The 14,380-nt window shown below is 45.2% G+C and overlaps 1 protein-coding gene across 1 annotated transcript; it reads left to right on the top strand.

The window, feature by feature from the left end:
• The first annotated feature begins 11,070 nt into the window (after positions 1-11,070).
• Positions 11,071-13,883, top strand: LOC108547959 (uncharacterized). Its single transcript, XM_017900693.1, has 3 exons — positions 11,071-11,085; positions 12,669-12,765; positions 13,639-13,883. Exons 1-3 carry the CDS (start codon positions 11,071-11,073, stop codon positions 13,881-13,883), a joined length of 357 nt encoding a protein of 118 aa, XP_017756182.1.
• Positions 13,884-14,380: the final 497 nt, after the last annotated feature.

The following is a 14,380-nucleotide window of genomic DNA, read 5'->3' as shown; positions in this document are numbered from 1 at the left end:
ACGACGCTCAAATAATCGCCACTTCTTCTCCGAATCGATACTCCATCCATTCCATCGCGACTCCTTAAATTCTACTCTATTTACCGGAATATCGCACAGAGAGAATCGTTCAAAATTCAAAAATTAAGGACCGATATCCAGACATCGATACCTCTGTATCTCTCAATTTCTCGTGTTATACACACCGATACCTACGTATCTCTCAATTGGTAGACTTCAACGCGTTCGTTTCTCGAGTTCTTACCAATATTTATACGAATATAGATATTTATGCTCATTCCATAGATCTAGGGTCGTTTCGCTGATGTTCCACGGGCACTTCGCGACGTTCGAGAAATATCTCGCGATTCCGATCGGTTTGATCGGTGGAACTTCCTGGCAGTTACGAGCTGTGTTAACACCGCGAGTCTGGCCGTGCACAGTCAAGAGCACAGAGCGTTTTGCTTAGCTCGCTCGTCTGTGAATCGTTTGTTTCGCTTGCCAGGTTTCTGCCGAGGCGATTGCACCGGGCCTTTCCGCGTCGAGCCGCGAAGCGTGTCCTCCGAGCCACAGTTTTCTCCGCTTCGCTGGCTCCGGATGAAACGTTATCGAGAGCCGCTAATTCTAGAAACGGAGCTGCCGTGGAATCGACTATTCCGTCCTTTTTCACGGCTCACAGGGTCCCCTGGATTATCGACGAACATAGCGGTGGAAAAGGGGAATCGAGATATGGCAAATTAGAAACGTCCCTTTGGGTCGATCGCTTTAATCGTGTATCTAATTGGAGAAGGAAACGAGGCGGATTGGGACAGAGAAACTAAGCGAGGATAGTGATAGATAATCTTGAATCGAATTGCGTTTCTCTCTATTATTTTGTCGATCAGAAGAGGATTTATTCGTGACACGATAAGCGAAATTGGTTTAACAGGTTTAATTAAGAAGAGGAATGGGTTGTGAAACGTGCTCGTTGTTTCTTATCTGTGAGTTTGACGATGGACTAATTCGAAATGAGATAAAATTTATCTTCGTCTATACTGGCTCCTGGCAAGTGCTGTTTTGGCACGAAGAAACACGTGCTGGAGAGTTGACCAGTTTTTTTTGAGGGAATAACGACTATAACGACTGCGATACTCCTTGTTGTATTCTTGGTGGATTCTTTAGTTAATTACCTGAACTGACTTTTACCTTTCCAACTTCGTTGACCTATTCTTGGGACCAGCGTTATAGTACTCGAGGATACACTCACGGAATAAGGTTCTTAGACTTCTGGGCTCTAGATTTGGAAGATTGGGGTAGGTCACTCGAGTGGAAGACACGTCTGTTTCAAAAGGGAACTGATATTTTCCACGACGACGTACACGTTATCTCCAGATTTCGTTTTTCACGGCTCAATCTCGGCTTCGAAAGTCCGTGGAAAAGTGAAATACAGCGTGTCGTGTGAAGCAACGTGTATGACTGTCGTGGAACGTGTAAGAAGTGTCGACTTTCCGATGCGAGATCGCGCTAATTTAGCAGAAATTACCGAATCCGCAGAAAGTGGCTAAGGGAAAAAAGGAAAAAAGCGACGGTGCAATTAGTGCGGCATGCGCGAGCCAGGTCGATCGTGGATTTCTTTATTCCCTTTCCAGTGAAACGATCCACCTCGGGGGCTCAATCGAGAGTGACAGAACCGTTCTATGTTCGGGCCTGCACGGTCCCGTGAACAACGACTCTTCAACCCGTTTCAGACCCTACCGCTGCCTTTCTGATCCGCTGGAAAATATAAATTAGACCACGCGGACCGATCGGCGTGCAGTTCGACGCAAGCTATCGATCGAAAATGATTAGAGATCTCTAAGTGTCGCGTGACTTCGAGGGATCGACCGTGGTTCGCGAGCGTTCAGGTCTGGGTGACAATTCACGATTAACGCGAACTCGAGTTGCTTCGTATGCTTCGATCGCGTGGAGAAAATCGTTTCTCGAAACTTAAATCTTCGTAAACCTATTGTAGGGACAAGCACTGAGAAATAGTTAAATAATCGGTTATTAAATTTTAATAAACGATTAAACAACAAATTTGTAACATCGCGTGAACATTGAAAGAAGAGATAACGTAACGTTAAAGGATAATTGTATTTTTGTTTCACCGAGACAAAGTGATGCTGAAGTTCAATGACGCCAGTTCGCTTGATATGGTACTCTGGCTAGACAAGGCTACGTGATCTGACTGATTCTCTTTGCTGACCAAGTGCAATGGCAAACTCGTAACAGCGCAATGAATCGAGTGCTGTTAATCTTGTTACTGGTGTCGGTTCTCGGGTCTCGAGGGAAATCAGTGTCGAATACTTCGCTCGATTCAAGAACGTTCAACCATTTGACTTCGAAGAACGACAGCAAGCCACAGACCAACTTCTCCAAGGATGAGTTGCTTGGCCAAGGATCACCGACAATGTCGACGTCGGTTTCGCAAGAAGATCAGAATCCAATCGAATCGTCGGGGACCATCGTGTACAACCGATTCGAGAAGCCACCGAGTGACCAATCGAATGACTCCGAAGAGGAAGAGGAGGAAGAAGAGCCTGAAGGGCCACCTGACCACGCGATTCCTCACTCGGATCACGAGGAACCGAGGGACGTCCCAACGAAACCGAAGTACACAGCTCCAGGCGTCTGGGCCAAGCCAGCAAAGAACAAAGAGGTCGCTTTGGACTTCGTGCCCACGAGAGTGTACGCTCAAGTGAGGAAAACTGACACCCTGAGAAGACTACCTCGCAGAAAAGCGATAGAGAACGCAGTGTCGGACGAGGAGAAGGAAAACGCGGCTAGATTGAGAGCCGTGGTGAAGAACACGAAGGTGAACACGGTGTACACCGAAGAAGGCTACGAAGACTCTGCCTATGATCACGCTGGACACATCAGGGACGCTGATTTCCAGGAAGATTACGCTAGGAAGCTTCACGACCAGCTGGATCTTAAGAAGAAATCCGGAGACAACGATTACGACGACGAGGGAGAGGAAAATGAGACGAGAGATAGGAAACATAAGAAGATCCCTCCTGAGAATTTCAAGGATTTTGATGAACTCGGCAATGGCCGCCATGAGACGCGTACGGGGTATAAGACGAATGACAATGTCGCGGTAAACGCGAAGTTGATTGCTGAGAAAGGAACAGAGAAGCTGCAGGCAGACTTGGAGAAGGAGGCCGAGGAGCTGGAGAAAGGAATCGAGATTAGTAAAGTGGAGAAATTTCGAAACACGAACGATAGAGAAGCCTTGGCTGAGTCGACGAAGCGGAGAAGAAAGACTGATAGAAGACAGAGGAGACCATCGGTTTCCGACGACATTGAATATTCGACTGCGGTTTCGATGAATGGAGACGAAATATCGAAGGATTTTGAAATAGAAACTACAACTTGGAGAGAAAAATTGGATGGTTCTCGAGGTTCTTCTAGGCTATACAACCACGGAGTTCATGGAAATTCTTCGTCCAACGACGTGACCGACTTTGAGCAAATCGAGGTGGACCCAACGACAGTGAGCTACAGCCAAATCTTCTGGGATTATTTCAAGACGAAGGATAATCAAACTACGGAGCCTCCGGTGATATTCGAGACAACGACTTCGAACAAAAACCTTCTTCAAGGTCCGACTTTTAGGGGAACTTTAAACAATCTCATACCCCATTCTGCCTACGAAGAAACCACCACGCCATTATCGACGATCGAATCCGAATTTTCGAGTACACAGCAAAGCGATGGTCAAACACCGACGGACTCGGAATATTCCAAAAATATCGGCCAGAACAGCCAATTGCTATCCTCTGACAGCATCGACACGGACGAACTTTGGCAACCAGACAACTCCAACGAAGCAATTTACACGGAAACCTCTCCCTTCTCGGATAACCATAACGACGAGCTCTACGCGCCTATCCGAGAAGCCTCAATCCCGAACCTTGAATCAGTTTTAGAGAGCAACGAAGAATTCGACAAGAATTTCGACAGTTCCGTCTTCAACCCAACGCTAAATTCCTTAGCGAATCGCAGACCGCGTTACAAGATCACCGTCAGGCACAAATCGGATAAACCCGAGAAACCTTCCACCTCCGAGACCCCTAATCGAATACCATCAACCCCAAAACCCACGATCAAATCACCGATCGAGTCGACGACTGCAGGGGGGTTAATAATGAGCGAGAACTACATGAAAGTCCTGATGCACGTGAGGAACGAGAAGAACTCGGGCAAAAATGCTCATCCTCAGAACAGTCTGCAGCTGAATAACGCGCAGCCATCGAACCATAAAAATGATTTGGAGGACTTAACGAGAATGAGGCCTCCCTTACCACAGAAGGCTCCGTACTACTACAGCTTTGACTGGAGCTCGTTTCCGGTGCCCCAAAGGCACCATCAAGCTTACACGGCTCCCAGGATATATCAGATCTACCCCGACTCACCGCATCCGGTGCAGCGACTGCCTTTTAATCGCAAGAGGAACTCGATTCTAGGGTTGGATCTGATCCGAATGCCGCCACGAAGCGACCCGTACCAGACGGCCTGGCACAGAGAACCGATCGATTACGTAAGCCGAGCCGGAAACAGGTCAAAGCAAACCAGGAACGTTCTCAGACCGTTCCGTCAGGCGTTGTCTCTCGACGGGGTACGCGGAATCCGCGCAAAAAGGCGCGAAAGAAGATCTGCCGTGCAGGTGGTCGATGACGAAAGCGACGTGAACGTGAAAGGCCCGAGATCGATGGCAAACAATGGCACGTCGAATGGAGGCGAAATAGAACGGGCAGCGAAAAATCCGTCGATCGAGAGAAATTGCTCGCAGAAAGTGACACGCAGCCTGGAAGTGGGGCTCGCTCTGGATACGTCGCCGGCAAAACAGCCGAGCGAGAAGAAATCGAGATACTGCGCGACCGATCGGGGGGAAGGGTCGCGTGCCGCGGAAAGAGAAAGCAGCAGCGTTTATGGGGACGAAGGGAGCGATGGGGACGTTGACAGCGATTTGGCGGCGCTGAACTATGACGCCGGGAAGAAAGAAGGAGGGAACCTGATTGATTCGACGGGAAAGAAGGAGAAGAAGCCCGACGACGGGGGTAGTCAGGTGAAAGACCAATTAGACGAACGGGAGAAGCTGTTAGACGGGGCACCCAAGGTGGCCGGGGGTGTCATAGACAAGGAGATAGATGCTCGATTCAACGGAGACAAAGAGGATGAGGAGGAGGAAGACGAGGAGGAGAATGTCGAGGTCGAGGTTCCCGAGTTCGACTACGTCGAAGAGCTGATCGAAGAGGATCGTGCTGAGGGTGGCGTGACTACACAGGCTAGCTTGGATGCAGGGAAGTACCCTTTTTACGACAACGAGAAACTGCCAATTCCTTCTGCGCTGAGGTACGCGACTGATCCTAGGAGAGTACCCGCGAAGACCTTTGGTGCCATGGAATTTTATAACTCGAGGGACGCTTATAAGCACTGCGACGAAGTTGAGCCTAAATTGGAGGTGTTGCCGGAAGAGGAAGAGCCAGTCGCGGAGCGCGGTCCGAAGAAGAATCTGCCTCGTTTGAAAGGCCTGGGTGACAAGCTCGATTGCTTCAAGGCTAAATACTTTGACGACAATCCATTCGACAACCCACTGTTCCTGGAGAAAGAGGTGGAACAGCCCGTTGCTCCATCGGAGATAGACTCCAAGCAGTTCACCTCTAGGATCATGATGTTTCCTAAAGAGAACGACGATTTCGTGATTCAGAAGTCTTCAAGGAGACCGGAGAACTTTCGGCAGTCTCGAAGACAAGGCTCTGCTAGGCCTCAGGGAAGGAGACGTATTCGTTACAAATCCTATCCAAGAACGACAGCGAGGCCGAGAAAGAGACCTCAGAGTTTCAGAGTGCAAACGTCGCAGATAAAGTACACGAAAGGTTCCAGGAGACCACAGAAGAACGAGAGAAATGAAAAGAACGAGAAGAATGAGAAAAATGAGAAACGTCCTGTCATGTCTGCCAGCGAACTGTCGTCGCTGTATACTCCTTATCAGAGCCAAGTTTACGAAGACGTCATGGGTACCATTAAGAACCTGGCGAACTCGTACCAGGTGCACGAGGTTACCACGATGCCAGCTTCGGAGGAAATTACCATCTTCGACGACACGAACAACGATGTCAGAATAAACCCCTCCAAGAACTCGACGAAAGAGGGGAGGAAAGACAAATACAAAGTGTCGATAGATATCCTGGATCAACCTAGCAACATGGGCATAAACATTAAAGGGCTGATGCCTCCCGTGTATCGCAGCAGACAAAGAGGTAGCTACAAACGGACCAGAATACCACAGAAGACTAGACCGAGGATTCAAGTTCAGAAACCCGTAATTGGCTACAGAACTATCAAACGTCGGAGGAAGGTTCGCGTTTACAAACGGGATTTGACGGATACACCAAACTCCAGCAACGAAGAAAGCTTGATACTAGCTTCCATCGAATTGGACTCAGCGGAGAAGAAAGGAGACGATGAAGAAAGATTGTCGAATTCGAGAGAAAGCAAATACGGACTGACAAATTCTCAGAACTCGACTATCAGACCTATCGTTGACGAAGAGAATTCGACGAAACCAAGTACCGATTCAAAGATAGTACCTTCACAGAGGAAGCTCAAGGTCTCCAGAGGTGTACCAAATGAAAATTCGATTAATAACACAGCTCAGAAGCAGGAGATGTCCCAGAAGGTTGTATACACGATCAAAGACAGGATCAGGTATTCGAAACCGAAAGGAGACGTGAGGAAGCTCGGAAAATTTGTGAACGAGACGAAAGTGAACGAAGCCAGTAGACGCAAGGAACCAAAATATAACTATATCAGAAGAAAGAGTACTCCAAGTCCAATACTAACTACAACGGAGAATTCTCTGTACCCTCTAACCACCGAAATTAATTTGTCGGATACAACGACGACTACAGAGAAGAATGCCGATCTCGACAGTCAAATTATTGCTGAAGATAATCGAGGAGCGAAATACTTAATCGATCGCGCCAAGGATGACAAGCTGAACGTGTCTGAGAACCTCGATCGTTCGGACCAGGACCAAATTAATCACGCAAACGAGCCAATGGCGAATAGAACAGGAGCAGGTTATGCAGTTCACGAAAACGTGGAAGAAAGTGAGGTGACAACAACGGAGAACCCCCAAGTATCATCCTCTACAGAATATTTCAGCTTGAAAACCTACATGGAAGCAGACCCCACGAAATTCACAGGGTTATCCTCCGAAGACTTCGAGAAACCATATCCCTACAGCGTTAACAATAATTCTAACGACTTCCATACAGCTCTGGACTCCATGAATTCGAACACAACGCACCACGAAAACGACAAGGACGAAGAAACCTCGAAGATCTCCTATCCCTCTCATTTCTCGCAGGAAGAATCCTCGGAGAAGCTAGAGACAAGCACGAAAGCCCAATCGAGCAGAGAATCTTCAGACGAAAGCCACGCTCCGTCGAAGGAGAGCGAATCGGAAGAAGAAGAACCGTTCTTCGCGTATACGTCCAGACCACAATCTCCAGCGGAGAATTACGAAGATGAGAAGTACGCGGACCTTGGCCCACGCGTGAACAAACCAGCCTTCTTTCATCCGCCGTTTACCGATTATGATAAATCTCATCCGAAGAGAAGCTCGGAAGAGAGCGAAGAGAGCACTGACGTGAAAGAGGAGTACGTGTTCCCATGGTACAAGAAGAGGGAGGATGAACCTGCACGAAAACGTGATCAGCATCGTGGTAAGTCATTGTTCGAGTTCCCGTGGGAAAGAAGAGAACGTCTGGCGAGAGAAGAGAGAAAAAGAAAGGAAGAAAAGCGTAAGGGATTACTGAAGAGCTTCGAAGATGATGACGAAGAGACGGAAGAAGTCTACGCCTCGAAACCTAGAAGAAATACCTATCCTCGTGGAAGGTACCGATACTGGGGTCGCAGGGACACATCTGAAGATGGCACTTCGGATAACTTAGAGAGTAGCAGCGAATATCGACCAGTGATGAAGTATAGCAGTAGATACAGGTCGAAGAACAGCAATCCGATGAATGAAAATTCGACGACAGTCAGATCGACTAGCGTAGAAGAGATTAGCAGGTCCATCAAGAAGGCTCTGGAAGAAGAATCCCAGGAGGAGTCATCGAAGGGCGCTTCGAAAGAGGAACAAGTCGATTCTTCGTTGGAGAAGAGACCAGAGACGTCTACCAAGTACAGAGGCATCTCGAGAGGAATGATCGTTCCCGAAGACGTGACCCTAGCTTCCACCAGGAAGACGAAGATCAGGGAGCAGTCGAAAGCCAAGGAAGTCATAGACGCGTTCGAAAGTAGGAACTCGAGCGAGCTGGCGAAGAATACCTTGGAAAATTCTGAGTCGCGAGTGACTGCGGTCACGCCTGGTCCTCGAGAAACTGAGAATTCTACGAAACAGGCGACGAAGAAGAGACGGAGGCCATTGAAAAACGCTATCTCTACCGTGGAATCGGTCACTGAGGCTAGTCGAGCTCGTCGAAGGCAGAAGTCTGCGACGACCACGCCCACGACGATCGCGTCTGCTGCTAGCACCACTCCAGCCTCCAGGGTGACACGACGGAGAAATCAGAAGTCGGGAAACGATACGAGGAGAAACAGCTTGTCTAAAACTCCGAATAGGTCTAGCAACGACGCGACGGAAAGAGATAATTCGACGAGCAAAACTGGAACAGTGGAGCAACGATCCAGAGGCAGAAAGAGGAGTCGAACGAATGAGATAGTAAACGAGCCGACAAAAAGCTCGAAGGATCGGGAGCTCTCGAAGAGTTCGAGGAAACAGGATCAGTCGGAGAAGGTTAACGACGTTGGGGAAAGGGATCTAGGAGAGAAAGAAGAGAATAGAACCGTGACAGCGGTGTCGATCGACGATGACGCGAGCAAGAACGAGGAAGCTGGCGAACCAAGGAGAATAATTCCTACTGTCAAAAGTGACGCGAGGTTCGACTTCGAGGACGACAGGATAGAGACATTGAGCGATGTAGAGAAGCCTGACGAGGATTACGAGTTTGGAGCTGTGTTGAAAACGGAAGCGAACTTCTCACCGCAGAACAGAGCTCTTCAGCTGACCGAGCAGTCTTCCAGAGAGATCGTCTCCTCCGTTTCCTGGATATCCGAGAATTACGACTTTTGAGTCCGAATGCTCCTTTTTCTCGTCCAGTTTTATGTCTGCGGTTTATTGCCTGTTCCTAGAGGCTGGAGGAAAAAGAATGAAAAATTGAAAGTCGCGTGGTCGTTATTTGGATTGAGAAACATCCACGGAAACGAGTAGAAATTGATTGGAAAGGATGTTAATGACGCGTCGTTGAGAGGATATCAGGTCCATTAGATGTTTCTATTAGAACTTTCTTTCATTAACCTGACGTTTTCAGCAGACTTTACGCGACACGGTGTCGTAGAAAGGCGAAATAAGTCCGAGTTATTTTCGCGCGATTACGAGTCACTCGTGAAATAATTCGTTTCAGGCCTGCTTCGGAGGACGACTCGCTGAAAAGTGTATCACGTTTGTCTCGGAAAAAAGATACTCTCGGAACGTGGTAGAGGAATGGAATAGCACGGGACGAGGAAAAAATTATAATGCCAGACGAATGGAAATCGACCAGCTAGGATGATAGGGTACCCGGCAAAAAGTAAATCAAAGAGGAGGCAAAAAGAAAAGGTAGAGGAAGGAATCAGAGCAAAGGATTTACTGTTACCTGGAACGCTTTGATAAATTTTTGTAATCTATCCTCTGTAATAACACGAAGCAATTTCAAGTATCGCTGTCGAGAACCTGTTATAGAGCTATAATCTCCAGTCGTTGATTCTATAGATCTTTTTGCTAAACGATTAATGTTACGTATTTGTTACTGTTAAATCTTTATTTGTTACTCGAGTTGTTGTATATAAATCAGATTATTTGAATAAAGATAAAACAATTGCACTAAAGTGTCGTAGCCTACAAAAAGTATTCTGATAATTGTCAAACAGTTGCAAATAATTGACGAAAATCTCGATACGAGACCGTGGAAAATTTATAAAGGATCCTGATAGAAGAATTTGAAAAATTTTTAATAAAATCCTTAATAAAGAATTTAAAAAATATTTCGTGAACGATAATTGATCGCGATCTAGGAGATCGGTAAATTGTTTCTCATTACGTAACGTAGATCCCTGTTCCCGAGCTGGCTATCCTTGATCTAATTTCACACAGTAGTGTCACAATTTCCCCATAGAATTTAGTAGGCAGCTTGTCAATCATGCTTATATTCATCGCACTAACCGAGACCTGGTAAATGATTTATCGATAATTCTGCGATGAAGAACGATGCACTTGCACTTAATGATGTATTATGTCGGCTGAGAATAATGATCCGTGCTATTATATTAACCACTCAATGCTCATGCTATAATCATTTTATTTAATCGCATACACCTATGGACTTCATGGTCTGAATATCGTTACGGCTGGAAAATTATATGGGTGAGTAATTAATTAATTAACGTGTTATTTAGGACTCGTGTAGTACAACCGAGCTTCTGAAAATACGCCAAAATGAAGCTGCAATTAAATATCAAATCGGTACGTCGTTGAACTCGAAAATTTTGAAAATTTTTCGAAATAAATCTACCTTTGTGTATTTAATCGACGCTATTTGGCGTTCGCGACTATTCATTTTGATATTTTAGTTCAATTATTAATCGGGCCGTAATTTCCTATTTATTCAGCAATGCGTAATTAGCGACTTTCAAATATTTCGCAAGCAATATCGGTTCGACTGCATCGAAGTATTCCCACCAGCAGAAATACGAATTACGAAGTATTTACCTTATTCCGTTGGCTAAGCCTATGTGAGTGGCCAGCTGGACGTTCACCAAGGTTAAGGTGGACGATATCCTCCATTTAGGTACGTACTGCATTCTAATAAAATCCTGTATCGATGAATAACACTCGATACTGAAAGGGAATACAAGCCTTTGATTGGCCAACTGCGAGGCCGAGCCCCGTATATAATTCGATCTTTACTTTAGTGCTTTAGTTTCCTTCTTGTCTTCAGTCGCGACTACTAAAAGGTCAATATGCTTCCTCTGAAGGTACGTCAAGCGTGCTGCTTTCTCGTGGAAATAAAAATGAAAAAACTCGTGGTCATTTCGTCAAAAATAGACGCTCGGAACAGTGGTGATAATTAATGACGTAGTACGTTCACTTGTAAATCAGGGTTCTTATAGGAAAATATAATCGACAGCTCTTTTGGTGAAGTGTGAAAAAGTGACATCATATTCCGAAAGGGGAACGTTGAAAAATATATAAAATCCGATAGAATTAAGAAGAGTTAAAATTCACGTTTGTTGATTGATTCATTTTCCTTTCATTCGTGAATATTCAATATTCGAAATTGAATTAAATCGAGTCACAGAGTTTAAATGCGTATGCAAATATGTATAAATAGTAGCGTATGAACGTTAAAATAGGAGGCATGGAAATATCGCGGGAAACATATGTTTTGACAGTGCTAATATGGAAACCGCTGTAACTCACGTGACAATTAGGAACTGCGCTTACGAGCGCTTTTAAGTAGAACGAAAAGGAGAAAATAGTCAATGCGTGAACGTAATACGAATCGCGTGACTAACGTCGTGAGAGGTGATTGTGTCCTCCAAGGTCCATATGTTTCACAGTTCTAAGAGCGTTCGAGACATGTTCAATGAACTTTCCCACTCTTTCTACCATTTATTTTCCTCTTTCATTAAATTTCCTCAAATTTTCTTATCCAAAATTTCCAGACGTGCGAACCCTGTTTGCCTGTTCGTTAAATTAATTATCGAGCAAATCTCAGCGGTCAAATCCTGAATATTCTTTCACGAATTCTCAACTGTCAGTGCAGTCTAACGACGAAAATCGTGGAAACGAAATGCCGGCCTTGGATTGGCCAACAGTAACATTACGCCGTGCGTATAATTCAATCTTCGAGTTTGTACTCGAGTTTCGTTCTTGTTTTACGATTCGACAAACAGAAAACACGAATACGTGTACTGGAAATGAAATTACTCCCGCACTTAAACAATGCATTCGAATGAAAGTATGTGTCTCAATTGCACGTCTCGTGTTCCTCGTTGCTTCACGTTCTTTCGAATTTTTATTTCTTATTTCTTTTTTCTGTCTTTTAAAGCAAAAATAGATTGTCAGGAGAAAGCGAGAACGATTAACATCTAATACTTAACACACGGAACGTGTTTATTTAACGATTCGCGAGATTTCTAAGTTTGTGCGACGATGGAACATTCTGCTCGTTTACGGTAAAACGTGTATAAAACGAGGCAAAAACCTAACATGCAAATAGCGACATACTTTCTATCGACGATTGTCATTTGCTGGTAATACCTAAGTCTGCCTATCGTGAAATTCAGCTGCGAGATAACAGCCTCGAGATGTTAACAACGTTTTAATTGAGAATCTGATAAACGGCTAAATTCTGCTGCGTTAACGATCTGAATGTTCCTTCAACTATATGGGAAAATTATTTCTTTGTACGCGATATCTGATCGAAAGTACGAGCACATATAAAAGAGCAACAAAATGCTTCGTTTCAAGTAGGAGGATCAACTAGAATATCTCTATTCTATAGCGTAGCTCGCAAGAGTCCGCTGGCAAAATGAGAATAACTAATTGTTTACAGACCATTCTGCTGTTAACCGTGGTTGGTTTGCTGAACTTATCGACAGCCGCACCGGACAGTGCAGGAATCGTGGAAATGGTGAATGGATTGGCGTATGGTAAGTCAGTGTGTTCACTTTCCATTTACGTTACACAATCCTCGTAAAGGTAACATCGTTTCTTAACTTACGTGTTATTGCACCAATGACTTACGATTTTATTACCGTTACGTGCGAATAAACACGAATATTCCTAAACTTCCTACAACCTGCCTCTTTATTCGATAAAAGCACAACAGAGGACGGCACTGAGGTTCCAGAACGCTTCGCTCGAATTCCTTTCACTTTCATTGCTGAAATCGTAAACAGAGTATCAAAGTACAAACTTGCAGGCATCGTGACGTGGATCAAGCGTCGGTAAAAAGAAAAAGAAATATTAAATTTTCCTGTATTTTCAATTCGCCTGCGACTCGGAAATCGCGTAGACGTCGATACGTGGAGATGCGTGGAGACTTGAATGTCTGCGCAGGCGGTGTCGCCTGCACAGACGATGTCTCCTGCATAGGCGGTGTCGCCTGCACAGACGATGTCTCCTGCACAGGCGATAATTCGCCTGCGACTCGGAAATCGCGTAGACGTCGATACGTGGAGATGCGTGGAGACTTGAATGCCTGCGCAGGCGGTGTCGCCTGCACAGACGATGTCTCCTGCATAGGCGGTGTCGCCTAATTCTTAGAGCTCGCACTGTCTCTAAAAGAGTAGCGATTCTAAATAAACATTGGCAAATAAACATTTGCAAATAAACATTGGCAAATAAGCATCGGCAACGAGCGATTACTTTTATTACCATTTCGAAAGCGGAATCTTGCTTTTCTAAATTAATATAAAGAAAAAAGAAACATACGAAGAAGCGTCATTAATTAAACTTTCTCTGCACCTTTGCACAGCTAGTAAAACCATGACCCGTATTTGCTAAACGTTATTTCGTTCCAGGTGGAATTCCCTATGGAAGCGTAACTGGCATGTTGTCCAAGTATCCCGGATTTATGAGACATCAATTTAATTCCATTCAGGCCCGGCAATTAGGCGGATTCGGAGGTGTACAGCCGCTAATTGTCGGTCCGAATTTGAGGGCAACGAGACTAGTGGGCCTGCATCCGCAATCTGTGCAAGTTTACAACGTTCGAGGTGCCGTTGCCCCCGGCGTTGTTAGCACGATCAATCACATAGGATACTAATCGTAATTAGTTACAAAATGCTAGCAATAAAAAGGTATAAAAGTTCCATCCACGGTCGTCTGACATTTTCGTTATAACGTTCCAAGAATGCCACGCTATTTATTGTCACGTGATCATATATAATTAAAAATCATCTCGCATGGAACTTCGCTCAAGCGCAACCACTTAAACAATGTCATTAAACGCATAGAAGAGCACGTGAAAATTGCCTTTTCTTTGTTTCGTAATTTATTTCGCAAGTACGCGCGTAGGATAAGGGCTCCTTCAATTAGGCTTGCTCAATCGCTATGTAGCGAATGAAGAAGAATTATAGGGATACCGTGACAAGTTATAATCCGAGCGTGATCGACAGCTTTCCGAATCGGGCAATGATAGTACTCTATAGTAAACACTATATTCCTATCGATCATCCGATTAAGTATCAATATCACCGGATTTTATTAATAAAATAATCAACCGGAATCCTGCGAATTGTCAAGTATCGTGCAGCGAAATGT

This window comes from Eufriesea mexicana, unplaced genomic scaffold (assembly GCF_001483705.2).
Source record: "Eufriesea mexicana isolate 0111107269 unplaced genomic scaffold, ASM148370v2 scaffold1312, whole genome shotgun sequence".
NCBI lineage: Eukaryota > Metazoa > Arthropoda > Insecta > Hymenoptera > Apidae > Eufriesea > Eufriesea mexicana.
The sequence above is the reverse complement of the archived record's forward strand: the minus strand, read 5'-3'. Positions and strand labels throughout refer to the sequence as shown.